Source organism: Pteropus vampyrus, unplaced genomic scaffold, assembly GCF_000151845.1.
Source record: "Pteropus vampyrus isolate Shadow unplaced genomic scaffold, Pvam_2.0 Scaffold48, whole genome shotgun sequence".
Classification (NCBI taxonomy): domain Eukaryota; kingdom Metazoa; phylum Chordata; class Mammalia; order Chiroptera; family Pteropodidae; genus Pteropus; species Pteropus vampyrus.
In genome coordinates this window covers 1,460,692-1,478,558 of record NW_011888829.1, presented here as the reverse complement: position 1 = coordinate 1,478,558, position 17,867 = coordinate 1,460,692, and the positions used below count along the sequence as shown (strand labels likewise).

Sequence of the window (17,867 nt, the reverse complement as noted above, 5' to 3'; positions counted from 1 at the left end):
ACTGAGGCTGCCATTGAGTGTCCTCTCTTTCCTAACACTTCCTTTTCAAGCTGGAAAGAGAATATGCTCAGCCAGAAACAGTTCAAAACCTGCTTTCCCTCCCATAAAAGGAAAACAGGCTCATTGTTCAAGTCAGCAGATTGTTTAAAGGACCCAATATTCCTTCCACTCTGATCAACTTACGAAAGAGAAATAATGCTATCTTTCAACAGCAATGATAAAATTAAGCTGGTGAACACCACTCTCAATCCCAGGTAATTTACATTTTGAGTTCTTAGACTGTGTCATCTTCCATAATTTGCCAACGTCATGTATTTTTTGGCCAATGTGCTTAGTAGCATTTCCAAGTAAAAATGCACAATGAACAGTTCTTATTCATAATCTCTAACTTTAACTAGGATTATATAGCTATTAATTAAAGTGGGAGTCATGGGTTACTTTCTAGAGACTGATCAGTTATGTTTCTTACCACATTCCACTGGTTTATCATAGCGATACAGCTGCCTAACCTCGTGGTTACTGCTGTGGCAGCTGCTGGGGTCCTGGAGAGAGTTTCGTTCACCACTGCAGTCTGTGCTTTGAACCTGCCTTTGTAAACACGTGGAATAGTGCAACCCTGCCATAGACAGCATGCCCTGAATAGCTTCTTCCTCTGTGCTCGTCGAGGTAGGACATTCCCTGTGGAGCAGAGAGCCAAAGAGACAAGAGCCTATTTATTCCAATGACATTTTTGATAAAATTTAAAACTAAAAAAATGTTTTCATATCCTTTATGTCACAATGTTATGAGACTACTATTACCATCAGCAAGCCTACCTTTTAATTGAAATTTCACTTCTAGATGGCTTTTGGCTCTTCTGAAGGAAGTTCCTCATCACATTAGACTCCTCCTTACAGTTTGATGTTATTTCTTGTTTCTTTTCATCACCTGAACTTTCAGACTCTTCAGTGGTAAAATTATTTTTCTGAGATAATAAATAATGGAAGCAAAGCTATATAAGAAATCTGATCAAATCTGTACAAACCAACAAAAGACACTTTGCCCATCTAGGGAAAGTAAGAGTCTTAATTATCATGGAATTATTTCCGTATTTCATATAAAAATGTGAAAATTTCTAGTAACTATAGTAACCTAATTCGTTAGTAAAAATACACAGGTACAGGTTTTCTTTACGGTAAAAGGAAATATAACCTATGAGAAATAAGAGAAACTTAAGAGCAGTATCTCCCTCCACTCTTTCTAAAATCAGACAAAAGCTATGTTATCAAATGTTAATAGTCACACGATGGGGGGTGTGTGTGTGTGTGTGTACGCACGCGTGCGTGCGTGTAATTACTACCACTACAGGGAAAGACCCTGTGGTACAAAGGTCAGAAAGACAGACTTTGGGAAACGCTGTCATTCACTTATCTCCTAGGTGAAGGAAAGTAGGGTTCAACTTTACATCGAACAGACACAAGTCGCAGGCTTTGGGGCATACCAGTGCAGTGCAATCAGGTCCAGAGTCTTCTGAATCAGAAATATCAGAATATTCTGATGATCGATTCCTGAGTTCTGATTTCACACTTGTAAAAAACCCTGAGAAGGGGACAGAGAGAAAGAAGGTCATGAGAATTCTATGAACAGGGTGATATTGAAAATCTGTCCAGCTCCGTGGTGTCTCCGTCGCCCTTGCTCTATCCTCCTTTTTCATTGCTTCGCCTTCTTCATTTTTCTTTGCCCGGGATTTTCTCCCCAATTAACCAAGATAAGGAAGGACTGCAGTGCATTCTAAAACAATTTCTGGAACTTACTGAACATAATTATATATTCCTCATCTGGAAATTTTTAATATCTTTCTTACCAGAAAAAAACCCTCCAACGGTATAATAAGCTACAAGATGTTTTTTACTCTCCCTTTTGCATTATTTCTCTCCGGAGAAAACAAAAAGGCAACTCCCCTAAACCTAAAGAGCATTCAAGTAGAGAGTGAACGCAACAGGCCTGGACACTGGGCCTCAGCGCTCGCTGCCTTTCTCCTCTACGTGGCGCTACCACACGGCAACTGTTGGATGCATTTCCTTAACCATCTTTCCCCGGGCATGTGAGCAAATGCAGTTACCAACTGCAGCAATACGGAATTCACCTAAAATTAGCAGGAACTGAGGTAAGGTATTCAACATGGATTTAATAATATTAGCTACCTGGAACGTTTACTTGGTGAGTACCAAAATACGTAACTACTTCTTAAAATAGAAGAGTATGTGAAGACCCTAAAAAGTGCTGAGAAATTAATACTTCATTCAAAGAAGATCTCCAGGAGGTATTACTATTTTTCACACTGACGATAACCAATTAATAACCAAGTAGAGACTCTCTTGTCAATAGGCAATTGTAAAACAATACAAGGATTATTAATAGCTTCAGATCAGCCAGCCAATTATATGTCTTCTACTTCTGAAACCCACATACATGTCAGCTAAAATTATATAAGAAATTGCACTGAATTTGCAACTGTTTTATTATTTGGAGTAGCGGCCCATAAAATGCATGAGCTTTCATGTGACTCTTGTAAAAACTGTCACTAGATGAGCGTGTCACTGACTCACACACGTCCTCATCGTTAATAATACCTCTCCTGGCATTCACGCTCAGCATTTCTGTAACAGATAAACGATTCAGAAATACTTCAGATTTCTCAAAAGAGTATTAGAAATACAAGCATTTTCAATCCTACTACAAATATAAGAACTTTAAAATTAGCAAGTTACGTCACATATTATCACATTAGTAATGAGCAGACCTTTAAGATGACCATTAAAACAAACATACTGTTAAGTGGTTTTTGCGATTCTTCATTGTCCACCCCCTCTATTCCTGAACTCTCTTCCATCTTCATTTGTGCCTTTTTTGTCCTTCTCTTATCCTCTTCATTTTCGCTATCTGCTGTATAAAGACTTTGATCTGCGAAGGGTTGTCTTTCATCTCTGTATGTGGGGGGGGGAGCAGGGGTGGAATAATCGTCAGAAAACAGTGCATCTGTGCAGCCAAACAGTGCCCTCTGCCCCCTCAATTTGCAGACAGAATGGACAGACACTGAGACATGTTCCCCATGTTTCAGTCAGCTGTGCGGCAGTATGGAGTGGGGATTAAGTGAACAGAAGGAATTCCCTGAAAACGAATCTGTCTGATACTTTGATCTGGTTTACGTACTTAATTATTCTTCCATTTGTCAGCAGTAATCGTAGATCATTATCTTTCGCTCTCCATTCAGGCACCGTGGAAGATGGCTGGAGATGTTTGTTAAATTTTCCATTCAGTTTAGAGCTCAAGATGTCCTTAAAGTATAAAAACAGAACTTATTTAACTTCTATCCTCAAAGATACCTGCTTGACTAAAAGAATACAGTGTCCCACCGTCTCCTGGCCGGGGCCCTGCATCCCAGACTGGGCTGGGCAGCTGCCAGCCAGACAACATGCAGTGGTGTTGCACTAAAACTAAATGGTTCCTAAAACCAAAGCAGGAATGTGGTTCCTCTCTCTGCAGGGCCATCAACAATAGCACACATTCTAGGAAGCAGAACGTAAAATTTGCATAAAGCGAATTCAAAGACAATTCAAAGCTGAAAAGCTGGGAAGCTGGAGAAGCACTGCCTTAATGTATTTTAATTCTCCTTCCCTTGTTTCTTTCTGCTGCAGTGCCAGCTGCCTGGTCTTTCCCAGTCACTCTGTCTTTGACCTAATGCCTAGTCTTCCCACCAGTCACTGGCAGCAACTTACAGGTCACCACACTGCTATCTCTAGGAACAAAGGCCATCGTGTGACATAAAAGCACACAGTAGCTGGTTTTTAATACATGAATACTTCCTTCTTGTGGTCATTTTTTTCTTTCATAAAAGAACCCTTCATAATATGCTAAATCTTCTTCCAGATGGCTAAGGGTTAAGGAGGTTTAGAATAGCAACAAAATCTTAAAACAGTACAAATACAATTATCTATGATTTAAAATAGTTAAGAAAGTTATAATTTCTATATAACTTTTTAAAATACTAATTTAGATACTGCTATCTTGTTCATTTTCAATTAATTGCCTACCCTCTACTTAAGATGTAAAATTATGGATGATACGGATCTCATTGAAAACTCATTACCATGTTTTACAAAGGTCCTACATTGATCTCATTACTGCCCCCCCCCCAACTCTCCCCTTTGTCCATTAGGCCAGCATTTCTCAAACTTTAATGGGTTTATTCTAAATCTCCCAGTCTAACAGTCACTCATGCTGATGCTGTTGGGTGAGGGACAGGCTTTTTGCACTTGCTCATCCCTCTGCAAACAATACTTTTCCTCAAATCTGTGTATCTATCTGACTTCTGCCCATTATTTATCAGTTCAGATGTCACCACCTGAGCAGCTAAAGTAGCTGGCCACCCCAAACCCCTTTATTCTATTGCTCTACTGTTTTAGATACCTTTGTAACACATATTATCTGAAATTATATTACTTTAACATATGTCCCTGTCTCCCATCCTTCCAACTTGAGCTAGGATGGAGGCTACTGAAGGGTATGGACATAAATATGCTTACTCTGAGATCTCCTCCAGAGCCTAGAAGAGCTTGGCACTTGGTAAACACTCAATAAAACACGTCAGTGAATGAATGAGATCTAGTCATCCTATTTTTACACGGATGCCCAGAAAGCTGAAGCACCACCCCGTCACGGGCGTAGGTACTGCCCACCATACAAGGCTCAGCGAAGGTCAGATAACAGGAATGGTTAGACTGTCCTCTTTTTATTATCCGTTTAAAGAAATTTTAAGCACCACCAAGTCTCTTTTGTAATCATGAAACAGTACTTGCCTCTTCCCACGGGCACATTTCCAGTCTTCTGAGGACCTCCCTCGTGTGTAGCTCCAGGATGTCTAGGTTAGAAGGAGTTCGAACATTATGGTCTCTAAGTTTCCTCATCTTTCGTCGGGAATGGTATGGGGAAGTTGCTTCATTTGAGGATCGTGAAACTGGACACACAGTAGGAATTCCCTGAGATTTAACTGGTTTGCTGTTTTCCTCCTTTAGGAATTAAATTCAGAATATTTTTATGATAAGGCTACGAACATGCCTAAGTAATCATTCATAAAAATATTTTCGAAAACAAAAACCATTCAGTTTAATTATATAAGCAAAGAGACCAACTCATAAGACAAGCAGACCTTCTGAGACCTTTATTTCCTTCTCTCCCCGACGTAACGTACTGTGAATGTATCTCCTTGATTTTTAGCATCATTGTAAAGACTGTGTAGTATACTCCGCTGTATAGATATAGCATAACTGACTGACCTAAGCTTACTGGTAGTTATTAGGCTGCTTCTAGTTCTTTCCTATGATGAACATTTTTTTACTTATATAGTTGCATAGATCAATAATTGCTTTTTAAAGCAAAGTCACACATTTGTGTAGTTTTGAAAATTAAAATTCTATAAGCATATTATGAAAAGTAGCAGTCTACTCTTCCCCATCCTGATTCTCATTCTCCAGAGGCAACCACTTGCAGCTTTTTAAAAAACTGTAGTAACATATACATAAATTTGTACCACATAAGCGGTAACCTATGTGTAATTTACCATTTTTATGTATAGAATTTGGTGGCATTAAGCACATTTCACATTGTCCAACCATCACCATCTACCTCCAGAACTTAATTTTCCCAAACTTAAACTCTGTACCCATTAAACAATAGCTCCCTATTCCTCCTTACCCCCAGCCCCTGGCGACCACTTTTCAACTTTCTCTATGAATTTGATTACTCTATGAACCTTGTATAAGTGGAACTATACAATATTTGTCCCTGTATGACTATCTTATTTCATTTAACATAACGTCTTCAGGTTCATTCATGTTGTAGCCTGTATCAGAATTTCCTTCTTTTTAAGGCTGAATAATATTCCATTGTGTGTAAATGGCACATTTTGTTTACTCGATCTTTGATGACAGACACTTGAGTTGCTTCCACCTTTTGAATGTGAATAATGCTGCTATTAACATGCCTGTGCATATGTTTGAGTCCCTGCTTTCAGTTCTTTTGGTATATACCCAGCACCTGCGACTCTTGTAGCTATTTTTGTTGTTTTTTTTCCCCCAGTTACCTGCCTCCGAATTTCTAAATAACATGTTATTTCTTGGTTTTTCAACTTTAGATACTACTGAATTCCTATGCAAGAAGAAGTCTTAATCCTTACATACCTCTCCTAAATGTACACCTACATCCTTTTCCTTCAATACTCAGTATTTAAATTGGGCTCAGTAAAAATTATTTATAACCCAGGGCCATGTAACATACTATTACATTTCCTTTCCTTTATATCTTTTAATTTTTCCTTTGAGTTTATAATTGCATCACTTTCCATCAGCTTGTTTTCTATGTATTTATCACTAATTGAGCCTCAAATTCTCCACCAGAAGAATGCTAACATTTAAACACATTTAGGTAATCTATCGGATTTATATTTTTCTTTGGCAACATCCTTCCTGGATCAGCTTGCAGATAAAGTACAAGATGCTCAGTTAAATTTGAATGTCTGATGACCAGCAGGACGGCTCTCCTGACCCACCCTGGCCTGACTGCTCTCTGGGCCTATACATGTCATCAGAGACCTTTCCCAACCTGCTCCCACTCCACCGCATAAAACTGCAACCCCCTCCACCATCTTTGGCCATCACTCCCTAATCAGTTCCCTGTTAATTTTCTTCATAGCACTGTCAGTTCCTGATATATTAAAGTTGCTGATATATATTCATGGCTAGCCTCTTTCTATTAAGCTCCATGGGCGGGGGCTTTGTTTTGTTGGCTGCTCTATGCCCATCCTAGATGGTACAGAGCATGCAGTAGGTACTCAGTATTTGTTAAAAGATGCATTCCAGGGCTCCCTCTTTTTTGGTTTACTCCCTTTTTGGAGTGGCACATCCTTTTAGTTTCCTGAGAAAGGGCACATGGGAATTACGTGTTTTGAGATCTTGCCTCTTTGATATCTTTGTTTTACATTTGATTTATGACTTGGCTGAGTACAGACTTGTATGCTGGCGTCCCCTGACCCGAGAATGTTAAAGACTTTGCTCCACTGTCCTCTAGTTTGCAGTGTTATTGTTGAGAAATTTGATATTCTGATTCCCCATTCTTTGTATATGAATCATACTATCTTCCCTAGTGCTCTTTAGGATACACTTTGCTACATGTATTCTAAAGTCTGACCATGACGAGCCTTGGCATAGATAGGTCTTTCTCACCCACTGTACTGGACATTTTGTAGGGCTCTCAATCTGGGAAGATAGATATATCCTTGAATTCTAAAACATTTTGATTATTTCGCTAATAATCTTATTTTCTCTGTTATCTCTTTCTGGAGCTCCTACTATTTTGACGATGACTGTATAAAATGACCTTCTAATTTTTCTGTCCTATTTTTTTTAATTTTATGAGAGATTGCTCCAAATTTATTTTCTACCCATTCTACTAAATTTTGCTCTTATTATATTTCTAATTTCCAAGAAGCCCTCTCCTTTCTTCTTTGAATGCTCCTTTGTCATGGCCTCCTGTCCTTTTTTCATGGAGGCTATATTTACTCTTTTCTCTTAAGAATATCAATTATATTTGAGTTTTGGGCGAAAGACTTATTTATTGTTTCCTTTGAATACTTTTTCTCCTTTATTTTTGGTCAATGTCTTCAAAATTCTTCTGGGCTCTCTATGCATTTTATTTATTTTTTTTTTTTAATTACTTTTTTAGGCAAGCGAACCCTTGGTTGACCTCACAGATTGCAAGGACCTTGTTAGCTTACAATCCCTTATTTTTTACTTTTTATGCCTACAGCACCTGATCTTCCTAGGTGGTCTCCCATCCAAGTACTAACCAGGACCGACCCTGCTCAGCTTCTGAGATCAGATGGGATCGGGCTTGTTCAGGGTGGCATGGCCATGGACTCTATGCAGTTTAAAAGGGAAGTATTAAAGAGCTATTTGGTGCTAAGAAAACTAGATAATCATAGGGGGGAAATGCCTTGACTTATCTTATGCAATATACAAAAATTCAAGATTGGCCATTTACATAAATGTAAAAGCTTTTAGAGGAAAAAAAGAGAGTATTTTCAAGACCTTGGGGTGCATAAAGAATTCCTGGCAAGGATACAAAATAACAGTAACTATAAAAGAAAAAGAACTGATAAACTGAACTTCAAAATTAAAAATTTCTGCTCATCAAAAGGTACCTTTAAGATAATTGACAAGATAATTTATATGTACACACATATATATGAATAGATGCTTGTTAAATGACAAAGAACTTGTGACCAGAAAATAGCATGAACTCCCTACAAATCAATAACAGAACGTAATTTTTTAAGTGGTCAAAAACTTCAAAACAGGTACCTCAGAAAAGAATACAAATACCATGCACAAGAAAAGGTGCTCATTAATCTTCAGGAAGATGCAAGTTAACACCACAATGAAATAATATTTCATACTCTCTAGAATAGCAAGAATTAACAAGACTGAAAACACCAAATCCTGGTGAGGATGTGGAATAATTACAACCATTTAAAAAAACTGGCAGCTTCTCACAAAGTTAAAATTCACTTGTCCTGTGATTCAACAACTCTATTTCCAGGTATTTATCCAAGAAAAATGAAAACATATATTTAACACAAAAGACATATAAGAATGTTTGTAACATTTTTATTCATAATGGCCAAATCTGCAAATAACCCAATATCCATTAACGGAAGAACAGAAAACAAATTGTGGTATATTCATTCAGTGGTATACCACTCAGCAAACAAACAGACAAAACTAGTGACACACACAACAACATGGATGAAACTCCAAAGTATAATGTGAGTGAAAGAAGCCAGACACCAAAATAGTATATACTCAATGACTGCCTTTATCTGAACAGACAAAATTAATCTATGATGGTAGCAACAGAAGTCAAAACAGTGGTGACCTATAGTAGTCAAAGACTGACTAGAAGGGAACAAGAAAGGACTTTCTGGGGTGATAAAAATTATTTACATCTCAATTGAGATATTGGTTAGACGGGTGTATACATTTGTCAAAACTCAAATTTCCTTACAATCTATACACTTCCACTATATGTAAAAAGAAAAAAGCTAACTGGGAACTCTGTGTGAGTGGAGCTTTGTCAAATGGTGGGTTTCACTGTAGAGATCTGTCTTGGTCCAGCAGATCCAGTAGGGATCTACTGGAAGGTTTCAAACTGTCAGTATCAGTAGGTCTTCTTGGGAGGCACAGGCCAGACTGCCAGTTTTTGGGGAGTCAAGCGGGAGAAGAATCATTCACTATGTAGACTGTCACTTAATTCTCTTGTTTTCAGTGTGGAACCCATCTCCCTCAGTTGGACTCAGTGCCCCAAAGTCCACAGTCTCAAGTTCAACCTCTCAAATAATTAAACCTCTAATTGTCTGCATGTGTTAAGGCAGGGAGTTGGAGATCAACTCGTGTCTTAAATAGGCCTTCAATCAATCTTATTTTCAATCCCACCTCCACTCTCACATTCAGAGGGTCCCGTGTCCCTAACTCCTGAGCGTTTTGAAGGTTCTGTACAAGTAAGACCTGCTCCTTGCCTTCCCCCACTGCCCACACAGGTTTCAGTTCTTAGGGCTGCTAAATCAGTGACCACTTGTACATTTCTTCTCCAAAATTTTGTTGGAATCTTCATCTCTATTTTTCTCTTCGTTTTGGGAAATGTCTTTTTTTACTCCTTTACTATCATTCTGGTCCCAAGAGGTGATAGTGGTAAGTACATATGTTCAATCTATCAAGTTTTATTGGAACCCTCTTATTTACTTTATTAGATTAAAATGAAACTGCCAGGTCAAGGGATGGAACATTCAGAAAGCATAAACTAATCTGTACTCCTATCATCAGGGCTAGAATATAGAATTTTATTTTTGCCAATTTGATAAATGATCATATGAAATCATAAATTATTTGGCAAAATGTGCTTGAATAGTTTTTCACATATGGAGACTATTTCTCATATTTTTATTGGACTGGCCATTTTTATTTCTTCTTTAGTGAAATACCTGTATGTTTCTTTGCACATTTTTCTACTGGCCATCTTGCTGCCTTCTGTACTCTCTACCCTTCAATGAAAAAAAAATACTATGTCGGCTATTTTTGTCCAATTATTCTTCCAAGGATATTTCACCATTTAAAATTTGTGACATTAATTTAGAGGTGACATATTTCAGAAATGACACTCCACTTACTCAACTATTGTTTTACTTCCCTTAGTAAAGATTTATAGTTTTTGCAAATAGACCCACACCTCTCTTGAGTTTACTCTTAGGTTTGGGTTGCTATATTTGAGATTTATACATTTATACATTTACATATATAAGATTATATATGTGCCTTTTGATTAAAAATCTATACAACTACTATCACTCTTTAAAAAACAAAATATTTTTCTACTATATCTGGACATATTGAAAATTACATGAACTATTCTATCTAAGGATATTAAACCCAACCTTTTGGTTTTCTTAGATGCAACCCTCTTCCCATTCTCGAAACACAGACCTAATCTAAACTGTCAACTTACAAGTTCGCCTCCGTTTCTCCACTTAGTTTCCTTTCAGTTCAGGCTAGACACTAATAGGACCACCTTCCTGAATTAAAACCTCCTTTCTTTAATAACTGGAAGAGTGCCTCGTTAATTAAAACATCTATTCTCAGATTTTGTGGACTTTTATCAAAGGGCATTTATCTAATCAAGTTGTTCTAATATTTCCAATCAAGTGGCCCTCCTTGCCCCAGCCCACTGACATCACCCCTCCTTCCAACCCAGCTTCACCCAGCTCCACTCACTCACCTTACATTTCCTCTCTTTTTCTCTCTACTCTACATTTTTCCTCTTCAGATAGCTGAAATGAACTAGATCTGAACGTTTTGTTTATTCTGTATTTTTTATTTTTGGAGTAACCTGATAACTGCTTCCGTATTCAGTATAATACAGTATTTTCTCTCTAGGACTTCAGAAGCCTAAAAACCTGAGACTGTTTCTCAGTCTTAGCTCATTCCATTTATTTTTAAGTGCATACGAGCTTTCAAGTTTGTAGTGCAGCGGTAGATTTGCTTCTCAAAGCAGACAGTGACCAAGCATTTAGATAACAGTTTCTACTCTTACCTCTATTGCTCGAATTACTTTAGAAAGTTCTTTAATGAGATGTCCAGGTCTAACATTGTCTGGAATTTCAAAGGCATGTTCAGATACAAGCTGTATTTGGATTAACAAAGACAAGACAACCAAAGTTATTTACACTTTAATATGTAAAAACCAATTTATTAAACCAATTTTTGGGTTCTCCAGAGTTTATGGACATAGCTAAATATTAATCAGGCAGGTCTCAGAGTTCCTGTATTTGGTGTGACACCTTCTAAAAAGATTCTCATTACCTTACAGAATCTTCTTAGACTAAGTTAAAGAGAATTTTGCTTTATATAGAGTAGTAACCTCACACTCTTTATCTCAAAGCCTACTCTATTTCTAACTACTATTACAATTAGTAACTAATTAAGCCTAACATTTAATTCATAATACATAAGGATTTGAAAGAGGGAACATAGGCACTGAAATAATCCTAGTCCACTGGTACAAGTAATATGCTATGGAAGCACTTACTAATCCCAAAAAGGAATCTGGGCTGACCTCTTAGGGGAGGTGGGACTCAAACGCAAACAACTAGACAATATTTTCGTGCAAATGGGAAGCCCCTGCTTGAACCTTGACCTTCTTTCTTTCATTTTTACAGAAGTCTAGCAGAGAGATAAGAGCATAGGTTTTGCAATCCGAGACCTAGATTTAAGTGCTAGCTCCATCAGTTATCTTGGGCAAGTGACTTAAACTCTTTGAACTTCAGTTTCCCTATATGTAAATGGGAAGAACTATAGCACCCAGACTACACATTGTTGCTTTAAGGATTAAATGAGATTATGGATATAAAGACTAAACACAATGGTTAGCACACTATGAGAGCTCAGTTATTTATAATTATTTTACACCTACACATTCATTCTTAGTCAACACCCTAGATACACCTGAATTACTTTCTTTTCCAGCTTAAAGAAATACTGAGGTACTTTATCCTCATAAATACAAACATAAACCAGTACATTTGCATAGAGTGGATGATAAAATGCAGCTTATATTTAAAGCACAATTTCCATTCCCTCTACCACGGCTACTCACAAGTGTTGCCACAACAGCATAAGGACTCTGTTTTCCTGACCTTGCCATATAAAAGAATAGCAATTAATTCACTGAAGAAAACTCACTTCTTTTCTCATCCATAATTTTAAAGCAGTATGCAGTGCTTTCACGCCCTGTACTAGGTAAGTTTGAGGCTGGAAACCATCTTCTCTCAGTTCTGTGGGAAGGGAAGAGGAATAGGAAAAGGAGGTCAGTGTGTTGAAGATAAAGGGATTAACTTTATATTTTCAGTAATCACCAAATAGCAAACTGCATAACTTCCAAATTAATAGAAAGGAAAAAAGTGAAATAAGAAACAATTGACCGAAAAGGCAACAAAGAAAAAGAAAGAGAATTACATTAAGTGTCGTTATAATAAATGCTCCAGTTAAGAGAAAGCTCATACACATAATGCTGAGTAAAAGGCCACAAAAAAATGTCAGTATGAAGCTATTCTTATAAGAGGGACAAAATTAAACTACTTTAGTTGGTGACATAGGTGATAAAACAGAAGAAAAGGATTATCACAAAAGTCAAGATAGTGGTTCTTTCTAGAAGGGAAGGAGGAGGGTGTAATGAGAACAATAATAGGCATGCCTAGAGACTGGCATGGCTGCTCCTGCTCACCTTGGGTGGAGGTGATCGGAGAGGCAGTCATAAGTCTCCAAACTATAGGAGAGCGTATGTGTATGCATTGTGCGATCAACACAATCGACCACGGGCACGACGTATTTCACTATTGTAATGGTTAATACACACACACACACACACACGCAAATGTCTCCTCTGGGTTTTTAAAGCAAATTAATTATCTAAAACTCACATTAATATATTAGATGTGGTCTATGACTCAGGTAAGTTGAAGCCAAAGTGAAAGATTTCACTTCTGCTCTGAGTGATTTACTTACGTAAACCCCAACCAAATTGGTTCACCGTTTCATTATTACTGACACTAAATACAGTTAGAAGTTTCATACACCCACCCTTACTTAACCCATCGTATAAGCCTATAACAACAGTCTGACAGCTGGCAAATAACAGGCCACAGCGGAAAGTTATGGGATGGAAGGACAACATAACGTGGGGGGTTGTAAGATCACCATTCCTGCTTCCAGGATGAAGGCCTATGATGACAGCAATTGGCATGATAGTAATTGGGCTCTAGCCTTAGTGGTATTGGATTGACACACTGGTACTGCCAGGTATCTTGTACTGATCTGGCTGATGAAATGAAAATATTTTAAAACTTGACCTACAAATATCCTTTTACGGTAACCTTTTTTTTGTCTTTAATGTATACGGCTATGTGTTTGATCAGACCTCAATAGTTTTGAACTCTCGAGGGCCTAACACAAAGGCTAGCTCGTTATTCCAAGACCAAGCGATCTGCTGCTTGTGGCTGCAATAAAGACGGCAAGATTTTCTTTCAGATAAATTCTTAATTTGTTCTAAAAGGTTGATTGATGGGCCCCTCTTAGACATTAGGGGAAAAGCTTCACCCCAGTGTGTGTGTGTTTGTGTAATTGTGTAAGAGAGAGAGAGAGAGAGAGAGAGAGAGAGAAAGAGAGAGAGAGAGAGAGAGAGAGAGAGATATTGAGGAGAGAAAAGATGGGGAAAAAGCTCTGAACTTACTGAGTACTGAATTGCCAATCTATGATCTGGAAGGTTCAGTAATTGGGTTTATGTCCAGATAACAAGGACATTTATAAGTGCTTTTTATAAGTATTTAAAAATGTTTCTATTTTTCTAGATTTCTACTTGGATAGAAGACTACAAACTTTAAAATCCAGTATTTTACTGGAAACTATATATGGCACTCTATGATCCACTGTGTCATTCCTGCAGCCAAGAGAAATACCTGAAAACATTGACCAAGTCAGGGATTCAGGATAAGAATGCATTTCTGGAGCAGAGACGGGCGTGTGTGGACAGCACCTGTTCTTCCTCATCCATGGACCCTTCCGCCATTACAGACACCTGTGCCACCATCAAGACCTCTACCTCTCCACTGTGCTAAAAGGTGTGGCACGGGCTTCTATTAGTCTCTCCTTCCATACAGAGTGAGCCTTTTTCTTTTTTTGAGCAAAAGCAAATACATAAATAAGTTTTATCATTTCATTCTGTGCATGCTATCCCAGGAAGTTAGTTATTGGTTGTTGCTTTTTATTTTACCTTTTCTTCTTGAGTAACTTTTAAATAGAAAATGAAACAAATATTTAGAACAGACTTTACAGTTTAATCTGTTTATATCTGTTCTTCTGGGAGTTAATTATAATAATAGCACTATCCGCAAACTGACTCGAGAAGTTAAGACAACACAGAAACAAGACGAACTGTATTGCATTCTAATGGACAGAAATGCATGAAAAGCAAAAAGTGGACAGAAGTACAAGGGTACATTTAGTCTCTAACTTGATGGCTCAAAGATGATTAAACCAAAAGATAAAACATTAAAATCTGAAATTCTACATTAAAAAGGTACCTTTCAAGTTTAAATAAAGCGATATTCCTAACCTCCCCGCCTCCCCAAAAGAAATCAAAATGTTCTTCCTCAACTGCAGGCTCAAAGCCTGACATTCAGTTTGTCTGTGCTAACAGGTACCTTATATTGGCCAACACAGTGGGTCATAATGATGATGGCACAGGCACTACCTGGTTCTCTTGGGATATGAAAATTATTCCCTTAATTTTTAAAAGTAAATATTTGGGAACATATATTATGTGACTGTCTCTTGGCTTAAATTACATTTCTGTAAGTGAGGGACTTTTATATGCCTGACAATGTGTGTGGGCTATAAGACTCCTAGGTGAAATGAACATTTTTCAATATTACCTGTTCTGATGCAGGTCTTCATATAACTGCTTTTTAAGGTTATAAACTAGAGACTCTAATTTGCTAAAAAGGTTCTTGGCAGGGGGAGATCAAGCATTTAAAAAATAAAATAGGGGCAATAGCCACACCATACCAAAAAAGGGCCTTTCTTTCTATCAATGGCTTTTAGTAAATTTACAAACATCATGCATCAAATCAACTCAACAAAATGTACAGATTATAAATTACCTTTCAGTGTTTCCAGCAAGTTTTTGGCTACAAACCAACATATGGCTTCAAAGAAAGGGAATTTGAAAAGATCTGGTGTTTTTAGCCTTTTTTCCATCTCATAACACCTAAATAAATACAATTTAAACAAATTTAAACAAATTGAATATTAAATTTCAAAGTTAAATGGAGGCAACTAACTTAAGGAAAATAAATAAGCAAGCCATGACATATAAGAGCGATCAAGTACTGTATATATTACCTAACACCATATTTGGATACGACTGAATTGTGATCTTATCCAGGTCGACCTTAACAAATTTGACAGTATATTAAAGAATTACATTGGCCTTAGAGAAGATCATGCCTCGGGATTTCTATCCTAGTCTTAACTGGAGGAATTTTACGAGGGTTCCACTATGATAAGTGTTTAGAAGTTGACACCATGTGTGGGACAACACTGCAACACCCACTCAGGTTTTCTTTAGGTTCTGCTGAGCAGTCAAGCTCGAGACTACACTTGGCAGTAGTCAAGGGGAAAAGACAGGAACTGCAGCTTGCCACAGTATCAGTCTTCTGTGGGAGTCTCTGCAGCAGTCCACACAGCCAGCCAGGAGCCATCTTTCCCCTCAGGGGCAGCTCAGGTATAAAGAAACAAGATTCACACTTGGCAGGTATAGGAGCTGCCTTAGCTTAAAGCTTCATGTCCAGTAAGAGCCAGTATTTCTTGTAATCACTCCACAGACACATGGCATCTAGGGTTCCCCATGGGCAAGCCAAGTTATAAGAGTCACCACATTCAGGAAAGCCCAAATATATGACTTCATACTCGGTACTTCTAGTTCTCCCAATTCTGATGCAGTTTATCAATCAAGGATCATTTTACCATAATCAATGTTGCTATAACATTCTATTCTCATTAGGCTACCATGAGCACAGTTACCTAAAGGTCAAATACAGAACTGCTGTTAATCTTTTACCCACAGCAAAATTAAAGCAGGTTGTCTTGATAGCAATCCTAACTTAGGGCTGCTTTTCCCTAGTACCATATGTCAAACGTGAGCCTGATGGGATTTAGTTCATTTCCCAAACCGTAAAAATAGCCGAAGGAAAGCCCATATATTTTTATAAAATTTTGAAATCTGAGAAGATATTTAATCTCAAACTGAATACATTTTTATTATTATCATCATTATTTGTTTTTAGATTCGAAATGCATCAAGATGTCCTGACAATATTTTAAGACGCTTTTTGTTCCTATTCCTAGTAATTTCTCAGGGCCTATCTCCATCATATCTCAATTAAAATATGTTGTTGAATTTACATTTTTGAAACTTTTAAACAGAGTCCTATTTAAGAAAGGGTAAAAGATCCTTTAAATACTGATAACACAAACCTGAGCTGCATGCCAATGTTTAGGTTGTGGAGAAAGTTCCCCCCAAAAGCCATACAGTCCTGAGAAGTGAGTACTGCATGAATCCACCCTGAAATGGTTAAAAGTATATAAATCAGTGATGTCTCAATATTTAAACCAAATGTGATATCTATCTGAGAAATAAGAAACTCAAACTATCAACATCAATTTATTTCACCCACCAGTGCTAGAGAAGTTAATGTCTTATACAATCTTTAGATTCATTCAAATATTTATTGAAGGCCTATGATATGCCAGGCTCTGTGCTGAGTTTGAGGAAACAAATGTATTGGTCCAATTAGACAAAATCATGGTGCGGGAGAGGTGAAGGTTTTTGTGGCTGTTGCTGTTTTAGTTTTTAATTTCAAAACACAATCCAACTTTATACTAAAGATTTTAATCTGAGACAAGTCAAATCTGGTAGAATGAGGCAAGCGCATTTCCGTTAAGTGAACCTTGAGACCGGCTGAGCACTTCACTTCCCTGGTATCTGAAATGAGGACCCTTAGGGACTAAGAGGAGGGGGCTCAGGAACTCACCCGGAGAGCTGCCTCCCAGAGGAAAAGGCAGATGACTCACACTTCATTAGGGAGGGTTTTGGTCATATAAATATAAATGTCGGCAATCAAAATGATGGCTTGTTTTCCCATAAAAATGCTTTCAAAGTGAGAATCATTTCTAAGAGATGCCTAATTTTTGAAAGAAATGTCCATAGTCTAAACATAAAGACTTTAAATATAAATAAATGTATATACGTTTGCACATAAAAATTAGCTATCAATATAGATCCCATTTTCTTTATATTTTTCATCTTTTGATCCCTCGTTGTGCCATGACACAATGTCAAAAAAAAAAAAAAAACAAACCTCAAAGACTGAATTTTCAGGTGGTGCCCATTTGTGTGCTCAAAGGCACAAAGCCTTGAGCTTAACCCTGAAATCACAAATTCGAAGTCTGTTAGCTACAAATCCTATAGATCAATGGTTCTCAACAAAGGCAGTACTGCCTGTAGAGGGTATATGAGAAAGTTTGGGGGGCTTTTTTTGATTGTCACTATGATTAGGAAGTACTACTGTCATTTCGTGAGCAGGAGCCAGGGGTGCAAAATGCAGGACAGTTCCACATGGTGGGAAATACTGAAGTCCTGCATTTCTCAGGACTTTTAAATTTCTG

General features: G+C 37.6%; 1 protein-coding gene and 1 pseudogene across 1 annotated transcript in view; both read right to left on the bottom strand.

Moving 5' to 3' along the window:
- KDM7A (lysine demethylase 7A) overlaps positions 1–17,867 on the bottom strand; it is a 44,978-nt gene that overhangs the window by 10,302 nt on the left and 16,809 nt on the right. The window contains exons 8-17 of the mRNA XM_011359487.2: positions 16,677–16,764; positions 15,302–15,408; positions 12,327–12,418; positions 11,179–11,268; positions 4,839–5,048; positions 3,193–3,317; positions 2,812–2,966; positions 1,481–1,578; positions 816–964; positions 470–678 (exon numbers count right to left, since the gene is read on the bottom strand). Coding sequence (XP_011357789.1) covers positions 470–678; positions 816–964; positions 1,481–1,578; positions 2,812–2,966; positions 3,193–3,317; positions 4,839–5,048; positions 11,179–11,268; positions 12,327–12,418; positions 15,302–15,408; positions 16,677–16,764 — 1,323 coding nt within the window. The remainder of the gene's footprint in view (positions 1–469; positions 679–815; positions 965–1,480; positions 1,579–2,811; positions 2,967–3,192; positions 3,318–4,838; positions 5,049–11,178; positions 11,269–12,326; positions 12,419–15,301; positions 15,409–16,676; positions 16,765–17,867) is intronic.
- LOC111739251 lies at positions 7,834–7,952 on the bottom strand (annotated as a pseudogene).